The sequence below is a fragment of the Protopterus annectens genome, chromosome 10.part0 (genome assembly GCF_019279795.1).
Source record: "Protopterus annectens isolate FY-2018-M chromosome 10.part0, PAN1.0, whole genome shotgun sequence".
In the NCBI taxonomy this organism is placed as follows: domain Eukaryota; kingdom Metazoa; phylum Chordata; order Ceratodontiformes; family Protopteridae; genus Protopterus; species Protopterus annectens.
The window spans coordinates 1,838,681,588-1,838,708,314 of record NC_056744.1 but is presented as its reverse complement, the minus strand read 5'-3'; the positions used below and the strand labels follow the sequence as shown (position 1 = coordinate 1,838,708,314).

The 26,727-nt window shown below is 45.0% G+C and overlaps 1 protein-coding gene across 2 annotated transcripts in view; it reads right to left on the bottom strand.

Annotated features, from left to right (window-relative positions):
- Positions 1-26,727, bottom strand: part of PATL2 (PAT1 homolog 2) — an 837,187-nt gene that overhangs the window by 438,980 nt on the left and 371,480 nt on the right. For both annotated transcript variants that reach the window (XM_044086703.1, XM_044086702.1), the window contains one exon: positions 9,297-9,417. In XM_044086703.1, the coding sequence (XP_043942638.1) occupies positions 9,297-9,417 (121 nt within the window). The remainder of the gene's footprint in view (positions 1-9,296; positions 9,418-26,727) is intronic.

Genomic DNA, 26,727 nt, shown 5'->3' with positions numbered 1-26,727 from the left:
AGGAAGATTTGCTCCGCTACCCTGGGGTTCAGAGACCACTCGTATGGTGAGAGGATAGTTCAACTCAGCTTGTCTGCCAAAATGTTCAACCGACCCAGAATGTGCGTCGCTATGAGAAAGCAGTTGGTGGAGACCGCCCAATCCCAAACTCTCATGGCCTCTCGACAAAGTGGATAGGATCTTGTTTCCCCCTGTTTGTTGATATACCAGACTACTGACATGTTGTCTGTCTGAATTGCAACTGTCCCTAAGGGAAGAAAGGCCTGGAGTGCTTGCAACGCCAAAAGCACCGCTCTCATCTCTAGGACATTGATATGCAAAATAAGGTCTCTGAATGGGTCCATGTGCCTTGGACGGTTCGGCCCATACAGTGCCCCACCCCAGGCAGGAAGCATCCGTGATCACCGTGGTTAGAGGTGGGGACATAGAAAAGGGGCACCCCATCTGGAGGTCCGGTGACTGGAGCCACCAGAGCAGGGATTTCCTGCAAGCCCTGCTGAGGGGGATGGGTGAACTCAGTGGGTGTAGCAGGATGGACCATTGAACCTGCAAAGGCCATTGTAGTATCCACATGTTAAAGCGCGCTAAAGGTAGCAGATTGATCATGGCCGCCATGGAGCCTGGAGCCTACAGCCCTCAGAACCAATTCCGCTGGAGGAGCAGAGGATTGTAAAAGGGCCAGTACGTGGAGCTTCAGGGCACGAATCAGGTCCGGAGTTAAGAAGACTTTCAATAGGTTTGTGTCTAATCTGGCTCCTATGAAGTCTAAGATCTGGGTTGGATGAAGGGAAGATTTGTTGAGGTTGATTGAGATTCCCAGCCGGGAGGCCAGGTGGAGAAAGTAATCTCTGGCTGAACATAGTAGATGCCTGTTGGGGGCGGTCAGGAGCCAGTCGTCCAGGTAAGGAAAGACCTGTATTCCCTGGTGTCTCAGGTGGGCTGCTACTACTGCCAAAACTTTGGTGAACACCCTGGGGGCTGTGGTGAGACCAAAGGGGAGGGCCTTGAACTGGTACTGACTGGCTCCTATCTGGAAGTGGAGAAACCTTTTGGATAGTCTGTCCATCAATATGTGGTAGTACGCATCCTTGAGGTCTATCGAGCACATCCAGTCGTTCCCCTAAGAGAGGGAGACTGGATTGAATGGTGACCATCCGGAACTTTTCTTTGGCCACTGACAGGTTTAGTAAGGACAGGTCGAGGATTGGCCTTAAAGTACCCAGCCTTTTTTGGCACCAGAAAGAACCTGGAGTAGAAGCCCGATCCGGATTGGTCTAGGGGGACGTGCTGGATCACTCTTTTTCTAGCAGCTGCTTTATTTCTGCGGCTGCTGCCTCCCTTTGATTGGGTGGGACATCGGGGAGGCTCCGGGGTCTGGGAGGGGGATACAGAAAGAGGATTTTGTAACCTCTGGATATGATTTGAAGCACCCAGCGATCTGTTGTAATGGACTCCCAAACTGCTAGGTGCCTCGAGAAACGTCCCCCGACTGCCTCCAGAGAGGAGCAGTCGGGTAACCCCTCAGGGCTGTTGCGCGGGCCTATCCCAAAAAGTTCTCTCTACCCAAAATTCCTCGGTCCCCCTCCGCCTCTGAGCTGGCATCCACTCTGTCCTCCTCTACCTCTGAAGGACGAGGGGTCTGGAGAGAAACGGGACTGTTAAGACTTCCGGAACCACATCTTCTGTCCCTCTTGGTTCCTGGAGAAGGACCTCTGGGGAGCCAAGAAGCGGACTTCGACGGCAGACGTCTTCCTGTCTTTCTCGCTCTGGAACAGCGTGTCGCGGGCGGTCTTGCCAAGAAGCGAAGAACCGTCAAATGGGGCATTTATGAAGGACGCCTTGAAGGGTTCCACAAAATTGCAGAGGCGGAGCCAAGCATGTCTCAAAATGCCCGCTAGCTCTAGTGGCTCCTTCCGTAGCATGGGAGAGGAGCCGCATAGAAGTGTTCGAGATGGACTTAAGAGTGGCCATTCGAGCTGAGAAGATCTTCTTATCCTCAGTCGACATTGACTCTGGGGGCGACCCGGCATATTCCTTGATGAGATCCTGCTGGAGTCGTATGACGTGTGGCATATAGTTCAGCGACCTTACAGCGAAGGTAGCTGAAGCGAATATCCGCTTCCCCAGGTGGTCCATCGTCCGAGACTCCTTGTCGGGAGGATGGACTGAGGAACTCTCCTGGGCCAGTTCCCGCTTGGTGGCAGCCGCCACCAACATGGCATCTACAGGAGCACCCTTGCTCCATACCGTCCTATCAGTAAGGGAGCTAAGGATTTTATCCGGTCTCTTTGGAATGGGCTCAACAGTGTCCGGTTCCTTCCATGCCCTGGCAGTAATGAGATCTACCAGGGGATCAGCGGGAGGGACACCCAAGAGGTAGATGGGCCTGCGTCAAATGCCTCCACAAACAGACTCATCCGAGGAAGGTTTTTGGGATGACCACCCCCCTCTAATTCGAAGCATTTCCATAATGTCGGGGGGTGACCTTGGGGAACCTTCCCCTTCCTCTAAGTCCGTGTCTTCTGTCAAAAGACTCAGGTGAGTCCAAGTGCCTCCTCTTGCCCTTGCGTTTGTGAAGGACCTCCTCGGGGGGGGCGGCTGTCCGAAGAGGCCTCACCAACCACATCTTGTTCCTCTAAGGGAAACATCTGGGGCCGTAGGTGCAGGCCGTCCCTGGGGCCGGGTGATGGAAGGTAGGCCCGTCAGAGAGTGCAGGGCGGACCCATAGTCGGAGCCTGGGGCCTCGAATCCCTCAACAATACCCTCTCCACAACATCGAACACAGAGAGAGAACTGCTCACTCTAGGATCTGAGAGCAGCCCCCTCAGATCCGATGTGTGGATCGAGGCCGGCGCCAAAGCAATCGGATCCGAAGGGCCAGTATGGTCCGACCAAGATGGAGCCGAAGACACACTGACACCTCCGGATCCGAAGCTCAGCTCTCGGCTCCGAGAGCTCGGATCCGAAAAGGGACCAGACAAACTCGAGGGTGTGGTCGGAGCCAAAGTACGAAGCACTATCGGCGCCGAACCTCCCCCGGCTCCTATGCAACCCGGATCCGAAGGCTTCGAACCCCAGAAGTGGGTCAGAGAAGGAGCAATTGGGTCAAAAAAGAGGGTCGAGCTATCCCCCCAGAGGGGGAGGGAGGCATGAGCAATCCCATCTGCAGCTGGGCCTGGAGGAACCTACGCATCATCCGGTCCATATCTGCATCGGACAAGCTTCGGGTGGACCTAGAAGAGGCCACCGAGGCGGGCCGGGAGTGTCACCTCGACCTCAAAGGCAACCGGATCTCCTCCTCCGGCTCTGGGGAGAAGCGAGGTGAATGGAGCTGGGAAGAAGGCCCAGAAGCCCTGGGAGAGGCAGCCTGTTTAGCCGGCGGAGCAGAGGAGGAAGACTCGGCCCACCGCTTGTGGTATCCATCCTTCTCCCGCCTAGCTTCCCTCTCCTCCTGGCCTAAGGTGGGAGGTTGAGTCCTGGCCAGGGGAGCAGGGGCGGAAGGGGGCACTGCCGCGGCAGGTGCCACCGAGAGAGAGAGGAGGCCAAAGCTGAATCCGGGGGACAAACACCCCACCAGAATCAACTTCGACCTCCTGTCCTTTAGAGCCCTGGGGTTGAAGGCTGCACAAACAGTGCAGCCTGAAGAAAGGTGGTCAAACCCCAAGGCAAATAACACACCGAGTGTGGCCATCCGCTGGGGAAAGCTTATGGCCACACTCGGTGCATTTACAGAAAAAGGGTTTTGGGGCCTCAGACATAGTCCAACTAAAAACAACACAACGCCCAACACACACATGGAGAGGAATGAACTACACTAAAAATAACGAAACAATATTATAACTTAAAGGTTTTAATACTAGGGAGCAACACACACAAGCAATATCAGCTACAAGAAAATTTAGAAAAATAAATATTTTTTCTCACTGAACGACTAACTCCCACGCCTGGAACTCATTCGAAGCTGTTGATTCAACCGCGGCAAACGAGATCTGAGGTCAGAGAGGGATGCAGGGGGTTATGGGTAAGGGGAGGAGCTTGGAGCTCTGATCCTAGCGGTTTGAAGCTGCTGGCTCGGATCCGATATGGATCCGAGACCCACAGGTTGATGGACAAATGAAGTTAACTACTTCAGATCCAAGAGATGGCGACAGTTAACATGACACCCCGACCCTACCCGTGTAGAAAATGAGAAAAAAAGGGAGTAGATTATACTGGGGACATGAAACACCCTCGATACTCCATTCATTAATTTGCCTCTATCACCCCACAGTTGGAGAATCTAAGAGGGGCCCAAACACCGATTCAGAACTTAAAGGTACATTAAATTTCAGCTTTGATATCAGATCATCAGATTATGTAACCAAGCATATCTTAAAAACAGCATTTTTCTATTCAAGCACACCTCTCAAAGCATGTTTCAAATCAGAGTCAAATAAACAATTTCATTCAAACAAAACTTTTGCTCTGCAAGTTAAGGATGCAGAAAATTATCCAAAATGTATAGACACTGTAAAATCATTTTCCACATTTAGCATGATAATTTAACAGTCTAAAGGTTAGATCACTAGAAAGAGACATGCTTTTGCCTGAAGATGTAATTATTTTCCCTCGGTCAAGGGGTATATTATTAGATTAAGTCAAAGACTTGTTTGAACAGACAAGGTGGGGGACTACAGCTGGGTCAGCAGTCATATCAGAGGAGAGCTTATAATTTCTCTGAGCCTTTTTAGGAATTGCTGGAATAGATAATGGTGTTGTGGAAGAAGCTTTATAAACATATTCCAAGGCTGGTAAGAGAGGGAGATCACAGAATTCAGTAGCTCTTCCTCTTCAAGGTTGCATACCCTGCTTACATCTGGAGTAGTTCCAGACTGCCCCCAAGCAAAACCACTAATACCCAGCAATCATCTGTGGAAAAGTGAATCCTTGTTTGGACTTGCAGCTCAGGTTCAACTTGCAAAGAATGAGTGTGACTGGCCTTGATATCAATGAAAAAAAACATAGTCATCCTAATCATTCTTCGACACAACCGAAGTTCTCAGGTCAAACTAGCACTGCAGCCATGGATAGGACCACCTGCACCAAAATTAGCTGCCTGCAGAACATACTTATCCAAGAACAGTGCATCAGTCTTGCCCTATATCTACACCATGTAATCAACAGTCCTGAAGGATTGTACAACCCCCATTACATAATGGCTGGAAAAGCTGCAGTAGAGGGAGACTGGGCAAAAAATAAGTGGACTGTGGGCTGAGCAGTGACCCAGACAGAATCACTAACCATAGGCTGAGGCATATTTTTATTCCATTTTTTTTGGTTTTAGGTGCAACCAGACTTCACGTGTGGTACCAGAGTTAGATCCATCAAGGAAGAGAACACCAGCCATAATAATAAACTGACAGTACCTGATAATATATCACAATGAGTACTTAAAGTTTCTAATGGCTTATTATGCCCCAAACAACTAAACTCTCCCAAACTGCTAATGTAACAAACAAGTCTGAAATGGATTCAGAATTCTTTTTCAACTGACAGAAGTTAAAGACCATGTACTGGACAGTCCAAACACCAAGCAACCAATGTGCCAAACCACCTTTAAAATTAGCTGAGCACACTAACCATAGATGCTGTTATCATGAGGCCAAACATCCAGGTACAGGAACACCAGGAGACCTTTCAACAAGACGTCTGCCAAAGACAACCATCCTAGTGACAGCGACAAGTGCTGAGGAAACCAACAGCAGCAGCCAACTCTGTACTGGAGGGGAAGCTCAGACCCTTTTGTGTATCCCAGACTTTAGGTTCCAAAAGACTTAATATTCACAGTCAGCTCAGACCCTTTTGTGTATCCCAGACTTTAGGTTCCAAAAGACTTGATATTCACCGTCAGCTCAGACCCTTTTGTGTATCCCAGACTTTAGGTTCCAAAAGACTTGATATTCACAGTCAGCTCAGACCCTTGTGTGTTATCCCAGACTTTAGGTTCCAAAAGACTTGATATTCACCGTCAGCTCAGACCCTTGTGTGTATCCCAGACTTTAGGTTCCAAAAGACTTGATATTCACCGTCAGCTCAGACCCTTTTGTGTATCCCAGACTTTAGGTTCCAAAAGACTTAATATTCACCGTCGGAATCTAGCCTCCCATAGCAAAGGTATGCAATCCCTTTCTGAAGTACGGCCATCGGAAACAGAACACATGCACTGGTTGGAGGACCAGGAATAACCTGCAGCAAAATGTCCAATACTCCCAAGCACCCAGACAACTTCTATGGCTCCTTTGAACAGTACAATCTGGCCTTTCCCAAGAGCTCTGCTGACAGACCTGCCTGGCAATGGAGGTTTTCCAGTGAAAAGCCATATGCTTGTCCCTCTAAAGCTGACCACACAATCCACTGGCCATTTACAATGGTACTCCTACCCAGGGAGAAGTCTGAGACAGGCAAAGAACTCAGGCTGACTTTACTAGCACTGGAGAAGCAAGATTGCTGGATACTTAATGACATTCCCAAGGTTAAGAAGGGACCATTTCAGAGTGGGGTATTCCCTGGTGTGGCACAGTAAGGCACACAGATGAGAGTTTATAGAGTTTCTACAGATGTGAGCACCCTGCTTGCCTTCTTCAGAATGTCAAACCAGGATCTAGACAGGCTGGTGAGATAGCGACTACACCCATCAAAAAGGGCACCCACAATCAGTTCTGTAGCTTACTTTTCAAGACAGTAGTCTCAGCTATGTCATCCTACAAGACCATACACCCGAGTGAGTGGCTTTGCCCAAAGCATCTTTACAAAGTAAAAAAGGATGCATAGTACCAAGAAAAAAAATGCTTATGAAGGTCTTTCTTCACTCAGACTCGCAGATAATGCAGCTTTTGCAGGATCTAATGAACCTGGTGCACCAAGAAAAGGGACATGTGACATGAACATAGTGCCCTAAACACCAACGTTGCAGAAGAGGCCATCTTAGCACACCATTTTTTTTTTTTTTTTTTTTTTTTTTTTTTTTAAGTTACACTCCTGGTCTGGCCAAAGGATAGCAAAATAATCTGCCCTGGCCAATATGCTGGACAAAAAAAGACACAAGAGTCAGCACTGGTATGCTCAGTGGTATGGTGATCTGTGCTCTTAAACAGAGGTTTGTAAATGGCATCAGTCTTTGCAGGGCCAACAGAGCAGAAACAGGCTCCAAACCAGTTGCTCTGATGGCATTAACAAACGCTAGGCATGAAGAGAAGGATGACCACAGGCTCACCTGACATCTTTTTAGAAACTCCATAAAGCGCTTCACCTGTATCACAGCATACCCAACTGATGACAAGCCACCTGCAGGAGGGGGCTTCAGTTTCATTATCCCAGTCCGTCTCAAACAAAAGCTTTGAGAGACTTTCTTCAAAGCGGATCCCAAGAAACACACAGGCCCATCTCATGACCCACAGGCATGAGGCCAGAGAATGGGAAATTACAAACTGAAGAACTGAGAATGAATTTAAAATTGAACCTAGACATGGGGGGGGGGGGGTGTTATAAAAGCACAACTGCTTGTACAGAACAAGAGAAAGGAGACGGAGATTTGTAGACAGGCCAGATGTATGGGGTATCCTAGCCAACAAAAAACATTTGTGAACAGTGCAACAGTTATCTTATGAAAATATCTTATTTTACTGCTATCTATAGGACAGACCTTCAGCTCAGATTTGTGATGTTTTAAGCAGAAAGGAAAACCAATCCAAGTGCACGCCTCTGGTTAAACAATATGAAGCTTTTAAGCATAGCCAACAAAACAAATACAAATCTTCCATTCAAGAATTTCCCCAAAATAATTCTACAAACAAAAAATTAAAAAATAAATGCTGCACATTTACCTCAACAAATCCAGCTAAGTTTTGTAAATTGCTAATAAATTCTGCCGTACTGTACGTTTGTGCAAGTATTTAACTTGCCAGCAAAACAACTGGACATTCCATAAAAAAAGTCTGGTGTTCTTGTATCTCAGAATGCTTCAGATGGAAATTAACAGATAAGTCACTTTGCTGAGCCAATGTATTTCAGAATACATGTCAGTCTTTCAATAGCCATTTCTTTAACTGCCAACAGATCAAAAAGTGTTGTCAAAACACCTTTTGGAAATTCGCAAAATTTTTTTTTTTTTGCAAGGGGCAAGACCCCCTGCACCCCCACCCCGAAATTAGAGGTAGCCCAACAGTGGAGAAAAGGGAAATGCCACTGTCACTTGGCATGACATCTTTAATCGATTGTCAGCAAATAGGTTGACTTACACCCATACTTCAAAATCAGAGTTACTTCATCCACTTGGTGTAGCAGATACTCTAACACAATACTATGCATTTAGTGGTGGTGAAAGGTAAGGGGCTGACAACAGTGGGGACTTGACTGTTTACTGACAGGAACAGTACAGATTTCCTAACGATGTGTTATTTAGTGCTAGTGAAAGGTGAGGAGACTAACAGCACAGAGTGGTGAAGTCCTTGGCTTACATAGATGGAGAAGTACTGTGTACAGCAGATACTACAAACTTCGCCACAAAAATATTTAGCGCTGGTGAAAGGTGAGGGGCTGACTGCACTGGGTTTACACACAAACAGCATTAGTGCAGGGCAGACAGTACAGGCTTCTCCTGATGAAAGGTCAGAGAGCTCAAAGCACTGGAGACTGATGAAAGGTCAGAGGGCTCAAAGCACTGGAGAGACTGCCTCCATTTATACACAGGGACAAATATGGTATGGGGTAGGTAGTGCAGGCTTCCTCAGAATGTGAGGCATTTAGTGCCAGGGAAAGAAAGGGCTGACAGCTAGTTTCAAAACATGATGAGAGGCTCAAGTTCATATGAACTGTAACAAGACATCCATTTTTGTACTCTAGTGATAGGAGAGCGACATCCATTTTTGTACTCAAGTGATATGACCTGCCTTCTTTACCGAGCATCAATTTCAATTACCGTGATTAAAATGAAAAGCAAAATGTCACATACTGAACAAAGATCTTTGGATCTGAACTACTGAAGTAAAACATGAAGCAACCCCTCCGATTACATCCTCTAGACACCTCTGGCAGAAGCATGTCTTTGGAATCATACTTATTTTGTGTAGGAATAATGGCATACTCATAGGATCTGTTATCTCGGAAATTTGCCAAGCTTCTTCTAGAAGCTGAAGGCAAACTGTCTTGAAGTTCTAAGAATTCTGATAAACAGTTTTGGTCTGCCTGCTTCTCCTCTAAATAAATGTGCAACTAAAAACAATTTCCAAGGGTCACCATCTGGAAAGTACTGACAGTACCAGACTCGTATGCATCCGCTTTCTGTACGTAAGGAGTAACGAGTTTCTTTGGCTCTCTCTTCAGACGGTCTCCCAGCATCTCCTCCTCTGCTATTTTGCGCTCCAGCTTCTCATAGTAGGCCTGTACAAGGAAAAAGAAAGCGGTCATTTAAGTTGTATGCTCACCTGGTCTACGTACACAAGTGGTGCAACGAAGACTGGGCAAAAACAGGTGTGTAAAAACGAATTACTCAAAACAGGAATGCACTTTTACACAAGTTTAACTGAAGAGATGTGCTAAACCCACTGCCAAAACTAGCTTACAGAGACACAGGTACAAGACAAGACAGCTAGTCAGCTGCAGCAAAAAGTAAAGGAGACAATAACCATCACAAATCCAACATGTAAACAAATATACAACCAGAACTTCACCAGTCAGCTGCAGCAAAAAGTAAAGGAGACAATAACCATCACAAATCCAAGATATAAACAAATATACAACCAGAGCTTCACCCAACTCCTTATCTCTAGTACAGATTATCTGCCAGTGGTTTCTGGCATTTTCCTATTCACAGTCGCCACATTCTGGTTATCCTGCCACTTGGTTCAGCTTTAAGAAGTTTGAAACTTGGACCACAGCCAAATAATGTCATCTGGTATTTTTCAGTACTGTTTTTGACTATTTATTTAGTTTTTGTTAACTGGGAAAGTCCGACTGGACGTTGTCAGTTTTCAACGGAGGCCCGGGGAGAAAAGCTCCGTTATACAACAAAAAAGGACATTGCAACATCATTTGTATACAAGTAATGCATCACAGCAGTACAAATTTAAAATATACAAAGTGAAAGAAGACATCCAGTACAAATTATTGACCTTCTAAATTTCATACCAAGTGAGATAGAGAAGTTCCACAAGACAGCAGTATATACATTAAAAACGTTTTTTTGACTACCATGCAGATAGTATACAAAGTAAGGTACATGCTTTTGTTCTACTTGACTAGTCTAGTGAGAGATGGAAAGCCATACTGACTATTCAGTTTATGTCTATTTACATATGTACATTCTGTTTGTAAAGCATCAACGGGTAGAGAGTACACTGTGTATAACTATGTTTAGGAGTCATGCATTTGAGGAAATCTTGCTAACTGGGCAAAAACAATAGTGGTAGGGATAGTATAGAGGGATTAGAGTTTTGGACTATGTGACACATGGACAAAGCCAGGAGTGTACGAGATGGGCCTTAAGGGTGTTTTTGAATTGGTTGGAGTTAGCTGCAGCAGTTATGGGTGAGGGGAGATTATTCCAAATGTTAGCTATAGTGTGTGAGAATAAGGATTTGCCGGCTGTGTTGTTAGCGGTGATAACAGTGAGAAGTGGTTTATTGGTGGAGTGCAGTGGGCGATTTGGGGTGTAGTTGGTAAGCAGTTGCTTCAGTGCAGGCGGAGTTTTGTCACGTTGTTTTAGGGTGCTGTAGGCTATGACAAGTTGGTGATAGAGTAGTAGGTGTGGGAGTTCAAGCCACTGGAGTTCCCCAAGTGGTAGGCAATGGTGGGTTCTGAAAGGGGAGTCTGTAGCGAACTTGGCAATTTTGTTACAGCAAGACTCGAGTCTGACCAGTTCGGATGTCCTCCTGACATGAGTGAGAATTGGGGCTGCATAGAATAGTGTAGATAGGTGGGTTTGAGCTAGGGTGATTTTAGCATGGTCTGTTAGAAAGTTTGTCTATATAGGAAGCCCATTTTTTGTGCACCTTTTTATAGTTTGAGAAATGTGGATGTCAAAGTGGAGGTTGTCAATTTCTACGCCAAGGAGCTTGGTGTGGATGGAGGGTGAGATGACAGTACCATTATTGGAAGAGATAGAGAAAGGTACTGGTGAGGTTTTAGATTTGTTTGGGGAGAAGAGAAGTAGTTTTGTTTTGTTAGGATTTAAGATGAGTTGAATATTAGATATCCAGTTTTCTACTGAGGTAAGAGATTCCTAGGTGAGCTGCTGAAGGATGGGGAGTGATGAGGCTGAGCAGATTAGGGTGACATCATCTGCATACTGGATTAGGTTGGCCTGCAGGATAGAGGTGTATAGGTTGTTAGTAAAAATAGAAAAAAGTAGTGGGCCCAATATAGAGCCTTGGGGAACACCAATTGTGGGTGGGAGTAGGGGTGATAAGACTCCTTGCCACTGGATAGCTTGTTGGCGCTCAGAAAGGTAATTTTTGAACCAATTAACAGTGTTGGGGTGAAGGCTAGAGAGGTTAGAGTGTCTGTTAGAATAGTGTGGGAAACCATGTTGAATGCCTTTGAGAGGTCAAGGAATATAGCAGATACAAATCTATTGTTGTTCCTATGCTGGTTCACAAAGTGTGTGAAGGAGAGAAAGGCTGTGGCTGTGCTGTGGTGTGAGCGGAAACTGTGTTGTGTAGGGGAGAGGAGATTGTTTGATGTTAGGAAATGCATAACTTGGGAGTGTATGCATTTTTCTAGTATCTTTGATAGGGGAGATAGGATGGCTACGGGACGGTAGTTGGAGAAATCATAAGAGGTTCCGTCCTTATGAAGGGGAATAATGTAAGATATTTTCCTACGGGACAGTAGTTGGAGAAATCATAAGAGGTTCCGTCCTTATGAAGGGGAATAATGTAAGATATTTTCCAAAGGCGAGGGAAGTAGGATTCTTGTACAGATCGGTTTATAAGGATTGAGACTGGGTAGCATATTGAGTTTGCAGCCATTTTTAGGAAATGTGCTGGCAAGCCATCTGCTGCAAGAGTAGTGGGTTTCAGTTTTAGGAGGTATTTCTTTATTTTAGAGGTTTGGACCATGGAGGAAGCGAGGGTAGAAGAGTGTTTGGGGGTTGTTGGCATGGGAGTGTAGTTATTTTTGGATAGTTGAGTAGACAGAGGATAGATTCAGTAAAGTGCTGGTTGAATTTGGAGGCTATCTCGCTATCTGAATTTGTGGGGGTTGAGGTCGGAGTAGGTGTATTGGTTTTTCCTGGTTTTAGCAGGGAGTTAATTACATGCCAGAATTTGTGAGGGTTATTAGCATGTTTATTTTGGATGTTTAAGTAGTAGTTCTGCTTATCAATTTTGGTTTGTTGTTTGACCTGGTTCCTAAGACTTTGATCATTTTGTTTGGAAAGAACTGCAGTGTCTTTCTTCCAAGTTTTCCAGCACTGTCTCTGGATTTTAGTAGGGCTCTAGTGGACTTGGTAAGCCATGGAGCTGATTGAAGCTTAGTCCTAATTGTTATGTGGGCTATTTGGTCTAGGGTCCTAGTGAATGTAGTATTAAAATAATCTACTGCTAGGTCCAAGTTGAGGGAGTGTAGTTGGTGGTTTCACAGTTGCAGTTTTGAAAGAAGTTGTTGAGTTCGGCCGAGTTTACTTTGTATTTATGACTTGTCTAAAGATTGTAGGTTTGGGTATGCTGGTACGTTTTCTTAGGAGGAATGTTGGTAGGTGGTCACTAAGGCTGTCTGGTAGGCAGCCAGTTTGCTAGGTTTTTTTCTGGGTAGTTCACTAGGGTGCAATCTAGTATAGATTCTTTTTGAGATATCTTATCAATTCTAGTAGGTTCTGAAATAAGTTGGGAGAACCTGTATAGGTTTATGTAGTTGGTGGGGTTTTTGGAGTTGCAGGCTAGATAATCAGTATTCAGGTCTCCCAGAAGAATAGTTTCTTTTGGGAGGGTGTATTTTATCCATTGCAGCATCTCCTCAATTATTGCAGAATTATTCACTGGGGGGTATGTATTTATCCACTGCAGTATCTCCTCAGTTATTGTGGTCATTCCCTGGGGGGTATGTATTTATCCATTGCAGCATCTCCTCAGTTATTGCTGAGTTATTCCCTGGGGGTATGTATTTATCCATTGCAGTATCTCTTCAGTTATTGTGGTCATTTCCCTGCAGGCATGTATTTATCCATTGCAGCATCTCAGTTATTGTGGTCATTCCCTGGGGGGGTATGTATTTACGCATTGCAGTATCTCCTCAGTTATTGTGGTCATTCCCTGGGGGGTATGTATTTATCCATTGCAGTATCTCCTCAGTTATTGCGGAGTCATTCCCTGGGGGTATGTATTTATTCATTGCAGTATCTCCTCAGTTATTGCAGAGTCATTCCCTGGGGGGGGGTATGTATTTATCCATTGCTGCATCTCCTCAGTTGTTGCCAAGTTATTCCCTGGGGGGGGGGGGTATGTATTTATGCATTGCAGCATCTCCTCAGTTATTGTGGTTATTCCCTGGGGGGGTATGTACTTATCCATTGCAGCATCTCCTCAGTTACTGCAGAGTCATTCCCTGGGGGGTATGTATTTATCCATTGCAGTATCTCTTCAGTTATTGCTGAGTTATTCCCTGGGGGGGATGTATTTATCCACTGCAGTATCTCCTCAGTTATTGCAGAGTCATTCCCTGGGGGGTATGTATTTATCCACTGCAGCATCTCCTCAGTTATTGTGGTCATTCCCTGGGGGGTATGTATTTATCCATTGCAATATCTCCTCAGTTATTGTGGTCATTCCCTGGGGGGTATGTATTTATCCATTGCAGCATCTCCTCAGTTATTGCTGAGTTATTCCCTGGGGGGTATGTATTTATCCATTGCAGTATCTTTTCAGTTATTGCAGAGTTATTCCCTGGGGGCTATGTATTTATCCATTGCAGCATCTCCCGAGTTATTGCAGAGTCATTCCCTGGGGGTATATATGCACAGGGAATGTTGATGCTCTTTTTCTTGATTATTTGTAGCAGGGAGCCTAGGATTTCAGTGGGATTAAATTTAGGAGAAGTTGGCAGGGGTTGCATAAGAAGTGTATTTTTGTAGACAATTGCTACACCTCCCCCTTTTTTTTTCCTGTTCCGTCAAGCCTCATGATATATACTGGAGGCAGTATATCCTCATTTTGTGTGCTGGGTTTTAACCATGTATGGACTATGTGGCAAAAATATTGACAACACCTCCATCATCTTCTATCCAACAGGAGGATGCAAATAGGGTGGGGGTGGGCTTGTAACAGTATGACCTGGATAATAATCCACTGAGGCACAGTTTGGAGATGGAGTCCAGCACAATCACTTGGGCGTGATAAAATCACCAGCGAATCTCAGAACAGAGTGAAAAGGCAGTGTCCCAGGCTAAAAATATTCTGCTGTACATACTGCCAAAATACACAGCTTTGCCAGCTTAAGCCCTGTAACAGCAGATTGTCTAATAAGATCACTGCCGAGCTATAATTTGTTATATTCGGAATTCATCTCTAATGTATGACCATTCAAACTTGAAAGATGCTAAGCAAGTTGCGTTTTATTTTTCAAACAGTAAGTTCCTAATTTGAAAAACATAACTAGATTTTTTTTTTTTGCGTGCACAACTTAGTTTCTAGTTCTCAGATTTTTCCTGGGAATCTTCATTCCACAGGAAGGAGAGAAAGAGGATCTTAAGGATACAGAAAGGTTCCACATCCCTCAAGAACGGTAAAGCCGAGTGGTCCATCGCCCCACCTATGAATTAGGAACATATACAACAGTAAAGCTGCGACATCTGTAGAAGGTTTAACAGAAGGATCGCTGCTGCAGTACAATTCACACACACCAACAGTGCTAAAGCAGATGCACTACTCAATGGGGCAGCCTTGGCCACACATCTGGGAAGGAGTCCATAACACCCTCACTTTCTGGACTGCACATCTAATGTATACTACTTGGAAAAGGTGTGGGAGGATTCTTCCAAGTTACTGCCTCAAACACACTGATGAAAACATTTCTAAACAAGGCAATAGCAGCTGTCCTTGTTAAGTGGGCTCTAACCTGCCTATCACCACCCCATAATAACCATTAACAGAAAACATATAAGTTAGCAAATGAACAAAGTCTGCTTAGATTTCTGACAAAACAGCTGGTAGACTTGTCAAGTCCTTTCAGTGTAAATGTTAGTTGCCTCTGCATGCTATTAGATGCAGTAATCTTGGTCCTTGTTCTCCAGAGAACAGCAGAGCATTGGTAATTGAAAGGACTGAGTTCATGTCATCTCAGACCACCTATGGCACTCCGGTGCCAAACCTGTACTTAAAGACTATGTACAGGTCTGTAAATTAAGCTTGCAGCTCAGAGATCCTGACAGAAATTACAGTTAACATAAATTTTTTTTTGTGGAAACTTTAAAGCTACATTAAACTACCAGGCACAAAAGGAGGCCAGATCGATCACAAAATTCAAGGCTCAAGGAGGGAGACGGGTTTCTTGTGTGGCCTTGGGTAAAGTGTCCCATTCAAGAATATTTTCTTCAACAAAGGAAGGTTCACATGTATGTAAACTAATAGCTGAAGGACACGCATTGAAGCATAACCCAAACTCTTCAGAGTTCTATCAGATACTTCAGGACTACAAGCATGTATGATTTAGTGGCTCTACTTGGTTCTTTGTTTGCTAAACTGAAATATCTTATTGGTTAAATGTAAAGGGACTTCCTGCTGCTAGGTCTTCAGGCCTCTTGCAAACTACATACAATCTCGGAGGGAAAGCGGTCCCAAGTTATGACTAAGCAGAGATTTTGTAGGCTTCCAGTCCCAGACTTCCCAGGTCGGACTGTACCAAAGACTCCTCCTGATGTGTTAGTAAAACAGGGCAGTGGGTGTTGACCTGTTCATTTAGAGTACGACTAAACGAGATCAGGGCGGTGCTGGCCAGAGGTAGAATTAGACAAGGACTTGCCCTTTTTATTCTTACCTTTGGAAGAGCTGTTTGCAGTGAAGGGACTGGAACAAATGTTTAAGGCAGTGCCCATTTCCTGCAAATCATGAACATATTCCCTAATCCCAATTCCCAGAAATCATGAATATATTCCCTGATCAATCCCCTTCCCAAAATGACTGGAGAATAGTTCACACCAAATGGCAGTCTGTAAAAAGCAAAAACCTCTTCAGGGAGTCCCCAGTTCTGCACCAACTTTAGACAAAGTTATGTTCATCTCTTGCTTATGTCAGCAACAGACGACTTGCTGCAGTGGACTGCAAGGAAGTTAAGGCTCAAGGGAATGTATGCACCCAGGAGGTAAGACTACAGTTTCAAGGCCATTTCCTGAGGGATTCATCACTTCACTGAAGCCAAATGCATTGAAACTGAAAGCTACTTTCACAGAAAACCCACATTCTTGTGTGTCAAGCACACTGTAATCTGTTAAATACAACAGAACCACTATCTCACAAGTATGGGGAAAGGACAAACATTTTGCAAGAAAAAAATCCATTCCCCTCACCACATCTGCATACCACTGACTGAAAACAATGCACACATTATACATCATACATGTATGACAAATATGCTTGCACACACGCACTTTTTAAGTTAAGATTTAAAGAATTCTAATGGAACTAAACCAAAAAATAACTGCAAAAACTGAAAAGTATCTTTCAATATTATGTATTCATTCATTAGCCTACATGAAAAGACATACCTTATTGAGAATAAATATGGATTCTTCATGGATGAGGTGAGCAAGAGTTGGGGGGGGGGGTGCAATTACACAGTGAATATCCTTGGTAGTGCAGTCTTCTCCAAAAGGCAAGATTATAAATTAGCTTTACCCTGTCCCAACTAGAAAACTGAGGAAATACTGCTGCTCCCTTCAAAAGGGCGGAGGGGGATACTAAAGGTAGGCCTCTTTCATATCCAAGATGACAAGGGTATCCCGAATGAGTAAAGGAAAGTCTGTATCCTAGGCCTTGGGAAACAGTTTACCTTGGAGAGATCCAGAGCTGGTATCCATGACAGTGTGTTGGGGGGAAAAGCAACAAATAAAAATTTATATTAAATGTGGTAGAGCACGGATTCACATGGAGCCAGACTTACTCAGGGCCACATCAGTGAAACCAAACCTAGGACTGCTGTAGAAGATTAGTATTATAAGGCAAAATCTTAACTTCTGCACCAAGTCAGTCTTGACTGAAGCATCTCCCTTACTTTAATAAGATGACCTTCTCTGGTCTCCAAGCTACAGTGAAGCTCCTGTTCCTCAAGCACCTGCTCCACAGTATCACAGGCTCTGCCAATGCTACCTGTTTTAGTCTCATGGGATGCACACAGAAGACAACTCCTCTAAACTCTAGCCTACAAATATCCCTCACTGATATGTTGAGGTCAGGCTGAAGGAAATGTTCTTGAATTGTGACAGCCTGCTCACTTCGGGACATTGAAAGAAGATGGGTAGACAGAGGGTGCTGCAATATTAAATTAGTGCTGGATTCCTGAGAGGGAGGGTACTTGCATCTCCCCTCCTCCTGAATTGCTGGCTTTCTCAGCTGCCCCATCCACCTTTTTCTAATATGCCCTCCTCTTCTTGACCTGCTTTACCATAGTAAGATTTCCACAAAAAGGTAACTGCCTGGAAGTTAGAGCCCGCTTTATCTAGGAATGGGTGGGTGAAAAGATGATTCAACATCTGCACTGTCCACTAGTTTCTAGAATATTTCTTTGGGAGGGGGGCTTTATAAAAGTACCAAAAGCAGCTGTTTTTATATTTCTGGCAAATGCTATAAGCTAATAAACACGAGTGTGGATTGCAGTCACAATGGCTGCTGCTATGCATCAGACAGTGATTGCCCTGTACCTGCCTTTAGTAGGTTAACTGAACAGTTTGTTAAACTGCACACTTCTGTTAGGTCTGAAATTTCCGAAAATATAACCCAAATCTTTGGCAACTAAGCCCCAAGCAGAAACACAGCAGAGGTATAGGCTTCCTTCCCAAAACAGTTAGGGAACCTGCTCTCCTTATCTGACAGTGTATTAAGAGTTGGCACCAGCTTCATCCCTCTCGCAGAACAAGGAAACCCTCAAGGTCAAGAGCCCTAAGAATTAAATTGGGACTTCTCTCTTTGGAAGAGGGGCCATCCCTGAAAGTGTTGTGCGACTGACAGTTTAATACTCTACCATGATGTAACACCCCTAGGAAAAACCCTGTAATTAAATGTGCACTGATGCATCAGCACAGGAGTACCTGCATCTCAGACAATGCTTTTCAATGGCAAGGTAGATCCAGTGCTTTACTGCAGGGTTTACTAAATCTGTCAAACAAGCCTTGCATCTGTCCATTAGCTATCAATAACAGAATAACTTTTATCAGTGTGTGTGTGTGTGTGTGTGTGTGTGTGTGGGGCAGATGGATCCTGGAGGGGAAGAAATCTTTAGCCGGTATTTGGTAATTGACATTTGATCCAGGATTCTATGCAACTTCCTCCAAGGCCTGAGAAGCAGACATTTTGTTCCAGTCTGCCTCCAAAAGGGTCAGGGAAAGCAAGATTTGATGCTAGCAAGATGTAGGACTTGGGTGCATACAGTCTCATTACGTTCAGTCTATATGCTTCTGTAGTATTAGCAGGGTCTCCCCAAAGGCCTCATGCTACCTGACCACCATGTCTTTTGGATATTATCCAGTTCCTCCACCTTGCTATTCCTGTTGAGCTGAAGGCCACTGGTAGAAAGCTCTCCCACATGCACCACTAAACTTGGCTGAAAACCTCTAACCTTCTGGTACAAGCAATCCCAATATTCATGGCCCTTCTTGCCAATGTCATTCTAAAGATAGCAAACTTTTTGAAAGAGAATACTGGATTCTCCACTAGGAGACTAAACAGACACAATGAAAAACTGCCAAATGCTTCTTGCAACAAAATCAAAATGTTATAGTCTTACAAATGGTGACACCTTTTTAAGGTATTATTTGGAGACTCTGGTGTAAATGAACTCAGAAGTTAGACCAGAATGGCAAATACTTGTCTTTAGCTATTTCCCTGCAAATGAAAAATGTAACTGAAGCAGCGACTCCTGTTGTCAAGAGATGCAACTTTGGAGTGCCAGTTGTGTAGAAATTTACCATAAATGTAAATGTTATGGTATGCTTCACTGTGCAGTGATGATACAGTACAGTTGTGTACACTTACCACAAATGTAGATGTTGAGTGTATTCACTGTTGTAGTCATCAAACTTGGGTTATCTGCCTGCAGGTAGCCCTCAGTTGACCCGAATACCAGAGTCTTAGGATTTCCGAGTCTGATGCTGTCGCTTCTTCCATGATGTCAGGTTGTGAGGGGTATAAAACAAGCAGCCAACACCATTACATCAGTTTTTCTTGCACCAAATGTCAGGAAATAGGAAGTTAGTATATGGTGGGGACCACCACCAGTAAAAAGTAAATCCCAATGCCATTAGGAATGGCCATAGAGAGGAGAGGTAGAAAGATACAGAAAGCCAGGGGGCTGGAGGGAGGGAAACCAGGATTACAACAGTGAATACACCAACATCTACATGTATGGTAAGTGTACACAACTGTACTAGGTTCTTCGTGTTTCACTGTTGCAGTCATCACACTTGGGTTAATTCCCAAAGCTGAGGAAGGGTGAAGGCAGTCAAGCAGTGTTAGGGCTGGCTAGTAAGCCTTGAAAGACTGCTGTAGCAAATCCAGCTCTGGAGTTAGAAAAAATTAGTAAGTGGTAATGCTTGGTGAAGGTGTGTACAGAACTCCAGGTTGCAGCTTCCAGAATGTCCCTGGTAGGGTCGCCCCTGAGAAATGCTGTAGAGGTGGAAGTAGCCCTAGTGGAATGTGGTCTGATCCCCTGTGGGGTAGGTTTTCCATGGTAACTGTAGCAGAAATGGATGCAGTGTGCTATCCATTTGGAAATAGTTTGCTTTGAAATGGCCTTACCCTCTGCCCCTGTAGCAAAGCTGACTAGCAGCTGGTCAGATTTTCTGAAAGGTTTAGTCCTGTCAAGGTAGAACTGGAGCTGTCTGTGCATGTCCAAGGACCGCAGGATCCTTTCCTCTTTATTTTGAGGGTTAGGGAAGAAGGTTGGCAAACGGGTGGATTGGTTTAGAGCCAACACTATACACCACCTTAGGCATAAAGGATAGGTTAGTCCTAAGGGAAACCCTGTCTGCATGGAAAATAATGAAGGGTTAAACAGCTGTTTGACACTCTTCTTGCTGAAGTTATAGCTAAAAGCAGGGCTGTTTTCCAAGAGAGGAATTTTAACTCTGCTGAAGCTGCAGGTTCAAAACGGGGAAGTGTGAGCTTTTCCAGTACAAAGTTAATGTCCCAGGCAGGGGTGGGTGCTCTCCTAGGGAGCCTTAAGTTTTTATCCAGTCTCAGGAACTGTTTGATGAGAGGGTGAGAAAATAGAGGTGGCTCAGTATTACAATGAGCTGAGATGGCAAAGGCACGAATCTTTATGTAGGAGAAGGATAGGCCTCTGGAGTAGCTCTGCTAGGTAATCCAGGATTAGAGTTAAGGAGGGCACTGCTGCGTCCTTCCCTTGAGACTGATTCCAAGAACAATATCTTTTCCACTTTTCAGCACAGGATATCCTAGTACTGGGCCTCCTGGCTTCAAGAATGGCGTCCAGCACCTGTTTGCTGAGGGTTGCTGGTGGTGTATTCAAGGGATAAGGAAGGCTGCAAGGTTTAGGGATTGCAACTATGGATGCAAAATCTGTCCCTCCTGCTGAGACAGCAGGGGAGGAGTCTGGTGAAGGTGCCAGGGTGGCACTGTCAGACTGCGCAAGAGTGGGTACCAGTGCTGGCGTGGCCAGTCTGGGGCAATAAGAATTGCCCTTGGCCTGTCCTGTATCTTGAGTAGTACTTTTGAGAGGAGGAGGAAAGGCATAAATTGAAAGGTTTTCCCATTGAAAGGATAGGGCATCCACCTTCCAGGCCCTGCTGTGAAGATTCCTGTTGCAGAATTTGCTCAACTGGTGGTTCTTGGGGGAGGCAAAATGGTCCACCTCCTGTGTCCATCACCTTTGGATCAGAAGGTTGAAGGTGTTGGGCTCCAACTTCCACTCGTGTGGGTCTAGGAGATTTCTGCTCAAGTAGTCTGCCAGTGAATTTTGTTTGCCTGGCAGGAACTGAGCTTGTAGATGCACTTGGTTGCTCAAGGCTGTGTTCCACAGGGCCATGGCTAACCTGCAGAGTGGGTATGAATGGGTTTCCCCCTGCTTGTTTACGTACCACATAACTGTGGTGTTGTCTGTTTGATCAGCAGTTGTCCTGGAAGGATTAGTTATTTGAAGGCTGTCAGAGCATTCTGTACAGCTAGCATCTCTTTTTGATTGGATGTGCAGGATAATCTGGGCTGGGCTCCAGTGGCCCTGAATGCACTTGCCTGCTATGTGAGCCCCCCATACATAGTCTGATGTGTCTTGTCAGGGTTTGGGCGATGAGGGGTTGAGTGAAAAGCAATCCCTTGTTGTGGTAGCATGCTTCTGCCCACAAAAGGAACTCTGCCCTTAGACAAGGTACGATTGGAATGACTGTTTCCAGGTCATGAGAATGTTGGCACCAAAGACTTTTTAAGTACCATTGAAGTTTCCTCATATGCAGTCTTGCATATGAAATTAGCAGAATACATGAGGCCATGACCCCTAGGGCTTGCAATATTTTCCTTGCAGACAGCTGGGTTCTGGTGGCCATTTGTTTGAAGTAGCTTGTCATTTAGACCTGTTTTGCTAAAGTGAGAAAGGCCATCTGGGAAGTAGTGTCTAAGCTTGATCCCAGGAATACAATCTTTTGACTGGGCATACATCAATGAAGTGAGAAGGCTTTTTACAAATGCTAGGTGCTGAAGTAGCAATCCCTGACTGCCCACCTAAATCAGGTAGTCGTCCAAGTATGGGAACATTTAGATATTTCTCTGCCTGCAGTACGCAATGGCTGGAGCCAGGCACTTTGTGAATACTCTGGGCGCAGTAGATAAGCCAAAGGGAAGTGCAAAGAACTGATAGTGCATAGAGCTTGCCATGAAGCGTAGGTATTTTCTGCATGGACTTCCTTTATGGGGATGTGCAAATAAGCTTCTTTTAAGTATAGTGACTAACCAGGCATCCTTGGCTAGCATAGGAAGAGGTTGTTGCAGGGTAAGCATCATGAATTTTGGGACCACCAGAAAGGTGTTGAGAGTTGACGGATCCAGGATTAGGTGCCAAGAGCCCTCTTGCCTGGACACCAGGAAAAGTCTGGAGTAGAAACCCTGCCCACTTTGTTCTATTGGAACAGGTTGAATAGCTCGGATATTGAGCAGGGAAAGTACTTGCTTTTGAGCCTCTGCCCATTGGTTTGGAGGAAGGCCTGGAAACCCGCTTGGGGTTGGCAGTGTATGGAAGTAGAATCTGTACCCACGGGATACAATGTTTAGGACCCATCTGTCCTAAGTAATAGACATCTATTTATTTGTATGAAGGGCAAATTTTCCTCCTAGGGGCACAAGTAATTGGGCAGGGCCAAGAAGGATAAAGTACAGTTGTGTACACTTGCCATAAATGTAGATGTTAGAGTGTATTCACTGTTGCAGTCATTACATTTGGGTTATCCGGTTGCATGCAGCCCTCCGTCAGCCTGATTATCAAAGTCTTGGGTCCTGCATCAGTTGCCGTCTCATCTTCCTTGACGTCAGGTAGTCAGGGGTATAAAGTATGCAGCTGACGCCATTACGTCAGTTTTTCTTGCCCCAGATGAGAGGTGCTCCCATAATGGGAAGTAATTATATACAAGGTTACACCTCCAACAAAAACCAAATACACCAGAAAGCTTTAAGCATAGTAAGCAAGAATAGAGGTATAGCCAACAGAAGTCAGGGGGCTGTAGGGAGGGTAACCAGGACTGCAACAGTGAATACACTAACATCTACATTTATGGTAAGTGTACACAACTGTACTATGTTCTTCGTGTTTCACTGTTGCAGTCATTACATTTGGGTTTGATTCCCAAAGCTAAGTAAGGGAGGAGGACGTTAGAGCATTAGGACCAGCTATAAAGGCCCTGCAAGACTGCAGTGGCAAAACCAGCTCTGGATTTAGAAAAAACAGGCAAGTGGTAATGCTTGGTGAATGTATGTACAGAACTCCAGGTAGCAACTTCTAGGATGTCCCTGGTAGGGACTCCTCTGAGAAAGGCTGTAGAGGTAGATGCAGCCCTGGTTGGATGCGGTCTTATCCCCTGTGGGGTAGGTTTTCCATGGCACTTATAGCAGAAATTAATGCAATGGCTTATCAACTTAGAAATGGTTTGCTTTGAAATGGCCTTCCCCCTCTGCCCCTGCAGCAAATGCAACCAGCAGCTGTTCAGATTTCCTGAGAGGCTTAGTCCTATCCAAGTAAAATCTAAGTTGTCTGTGCACGTCCAAGGAGTGCAGTATCCGTTCCCCTTTGTTCTGTGGATTAGAAAAGAAGGTTGGCAGATGAATGGCCTGATTAATAGCCACATTGGATACCACCTTGGGCATAAAGGAGGGATTGGTCCCGAGGGACACCCTGTCCGCATGAAAGATGATGAAAGGCTCCACTGCCATGAGAGTCTGTAATTCATACACCCTTCTTGTTGAAGTGATGGCTAGAAGGAAGGCTGTATTCCAAGAAAGGAATTTCAACTCTGCATTTGCAGCTGGCTCAAAGGGAGGTAGAGTGAGCTTTTCCAATGCAAAGTTAAGGTTCCAGACTGGAGTAGGGGCTCTCCTGGGTGGTCTTAAGTTTTTGGCCCCTCTGAGGAATTGCTTCAGCAGTGGATGATAGAAGAGGGGTGGCTCTGTATTATAATGTGCTGAAATGGCTGAAGCATGAATTTTGATGGAAGAAAAGGAAAGGCCCTTGTGAAACATCTCAGTTAAGTACTGAAGAATGTGCGGTAAATTTGGCACTGTTGTGTCCATCCCCTGTATTTGACATCAGGAACAGAATCTCTTCCATTTTTCAGCACAGGATTTTCTAGTACTAGGCCTCCTTGCCTCCAGAATGACATCCATCACTTACTTACTGAGGGATGGTAATGGAGAGATCACGTAATTAGCCAGGCTGCAAGATTCCGAGTTTGAAGCTGTGGGTGCAAAATCTGGCCCTCCTGCTGGGACAGGAGGGCAGGGGTCTGAGGAAGGTGCCATGGTTCCAGAAGTGGGGGTACCAGTGTTGGCATGGCCAGTCTGGTGCAATAAGTATTGTCCTTGGTTTGTCATGTTTGAGCTTTAGTAGCACTTTGGAGAGGAGAGGCGGGGGGGAAAGGCATAAACTGATAGGTTTTTCCAGGTGAAGGACAGGGCATACACTTTTCCAAGCTTGTCTAATGGGAGCCCTTGTGCAGACTTTGTCCAGCTGGTAGTTCTGAGGGGAGGCAAACCGGTCTCTCTCTAGGCTCCCCAATTTGTTTCTCAAAATGTTGAATATCTTTGGTTCCAGTTCCCACTCCTGTGGGCCCATGAGATTTCTGCTTAGGTTGTCTGCCAGTGTATTTAGCTTGCCTGGCAGGAAATGAGCTTGTAGGTGCACTTGGTAGCTCAAGGCGGTGTTCCACAGAGCCATGGCTAGTCTGCAGAGGGTATGACTGGGTTCCCCCCCGCTTGTTTATGTACCACATAACAGTAGTGTTCTCAGTCTTTACCAATAATTGTCCTGGAAGAATGTGGTTCTTGAAGGCTGTCAGAGCATTCTGTACAGCTAACTTTTATTTTTGATTGATATGCAGGTGCATTTGACTCTGGTTCCATTTGCTCTGAATGCACTGCCCTGCCAAGTGAGCCCCCATGCATAGTCTGATGCGTCTGTTAGGGTTTTGGTGGCAGGGGGTAGAGTGAATGGCAGTCCCTTGTTTTGGTGGCAGGCCTCTGCCCACTAAAGGAACTATTATCTTTAGACAAGGTATGATAGGAATCACTGATTCTAGGTCCTGAGAATGTTGACACCATAGGCTTTTTAGATACCATTGTAGTTTCCTCATATGCAGTCTTGCATATGGAATTAGTACAATGCAAGAGGCCAAGAACCCCAGGGCTTGCAATATTTTCCTTGCAGATAGAGTCTTTGTGGCCAGTAGCTTGAAGTAGGCTGTCAAATGAACTTGTTTCTCTGGCATGAGGTAGGCCATCTGGGAAGTTGTATTCAAGCTTGCTCCCAGGAATACAATTTGTTGGCAGGGGTACTAGAGATGAGATTTCTTTTCATTTATGGTGTACCCCAGAGAAGTAATTTCTTTACAAATGCTAGATGATTTAATAGTATGTCCTGGCTTTCTGCCTGAATTAGACAATCGTCCAGGTATGAGTATATCTGAATATTTCTTTGCCTGCAAAATGCAATGACTGGAGCTAGGTACTCTGTCAATACCCTGAGCGCAGCAGATAAGCCAAGGGGCAGTGCAGAGAACTGATAGTGCATGTAGCCTGCTCTGAAGTGTAGGTATCTTCGGCAAGATTCCCTTATTGGGATGTGCAGGTAGGCTTCCTTTAAATGCAGTGTTGCCAACCAGGCATTTTTGCCTAGCATGGGAAGCAGCTGATGAAGAGTTAGCATTTTGAATTTTGGAATTACCGAAAGAGTGTTTAGGATAGACAGGTCCAGGATAGGATGCTAGGAATCTTCTTTTCTGGGTACCAGGAAAAGTCTTGGGTAGAAACCTTGCTCCCATTCTTCTTCTGGGACAGGTTGAATAGCCCTGATGCTTAAGAGAGAGAGAGAACTAGCTTTTGAGCCTCTGCCCACTGATTTGGGGGGTAGGTCTGGCCAACCGTTTGGGGTTGGTAAAGAGTGGAAGTGGAATCTGTATCCTTGGAAAACTATATTAAAAACCCATTTTGTCCTTGGTAATGAGTTCCCAGTTTTTTGCATGCAGGGCTATATTTCCCACTAAAGGAACAGTCAGTTGAGCAGGGCTTGGAAGGTTTAAAGTTAAGTCATTGAGACAGTTTACCATAGGGGGGAGTCTTACTACTCCCTGCTTTGGAAGTGGGAGCTCCCCACTGCTTAGGCCTGTGAGTACCTTGGGACTGAAGCCTGGGTGTTATGGTGGTTTTGGGTTTGGACTGAAGGCCTGGAAGAGGCAGGAAAGGACCAATTCTTAGAAGGCCAGTGCCCACTAAATCAGGGAGGCTGTACTTGCAGGAAATCTTCAACAGTTTGCATAGATTTAACTTTTTCCTCCATCTTTTTAAGTACTTCTGTTTTGTTGCCAAACAGGCAGTCTTGGTTCAAGGGAGCATCCAGTAATTTAGCTTTAACATGATCTGGCAAAGATTGTTCTAAGTCAAGCATGCCTTCTAAGTACAGACCCAGTGACAGCAGCTCTACAAGATTCCTCTAATGAATCAAAACCACATTGCAAAGTATGTTTTCCAACTTGTTCAGCAGAATGCATTAAATCCTGTAATTCTTTATTTTCAGCACAATCAGGAATCAACGTCATTTTCTGTTTGAGCAATCCAATAATAAACTGCTGATACTTTAACATATGAAACTGGCAGTTTAAGGCCCTAATGGCCAAAGTTGCAGAAGTGTATACCTTCTTACCCAATCTGTCCAGGGCCCTGGAATCTCTATCAGAGGGGGTAGGATTTTTGGTGGTAGTAGCCTTAATGCCTCTGGGTCCCTGTGAAATGGTCTCATGGTCCGCTGTAGGATTCTTAAAGAGGAACTTGTGAGAGT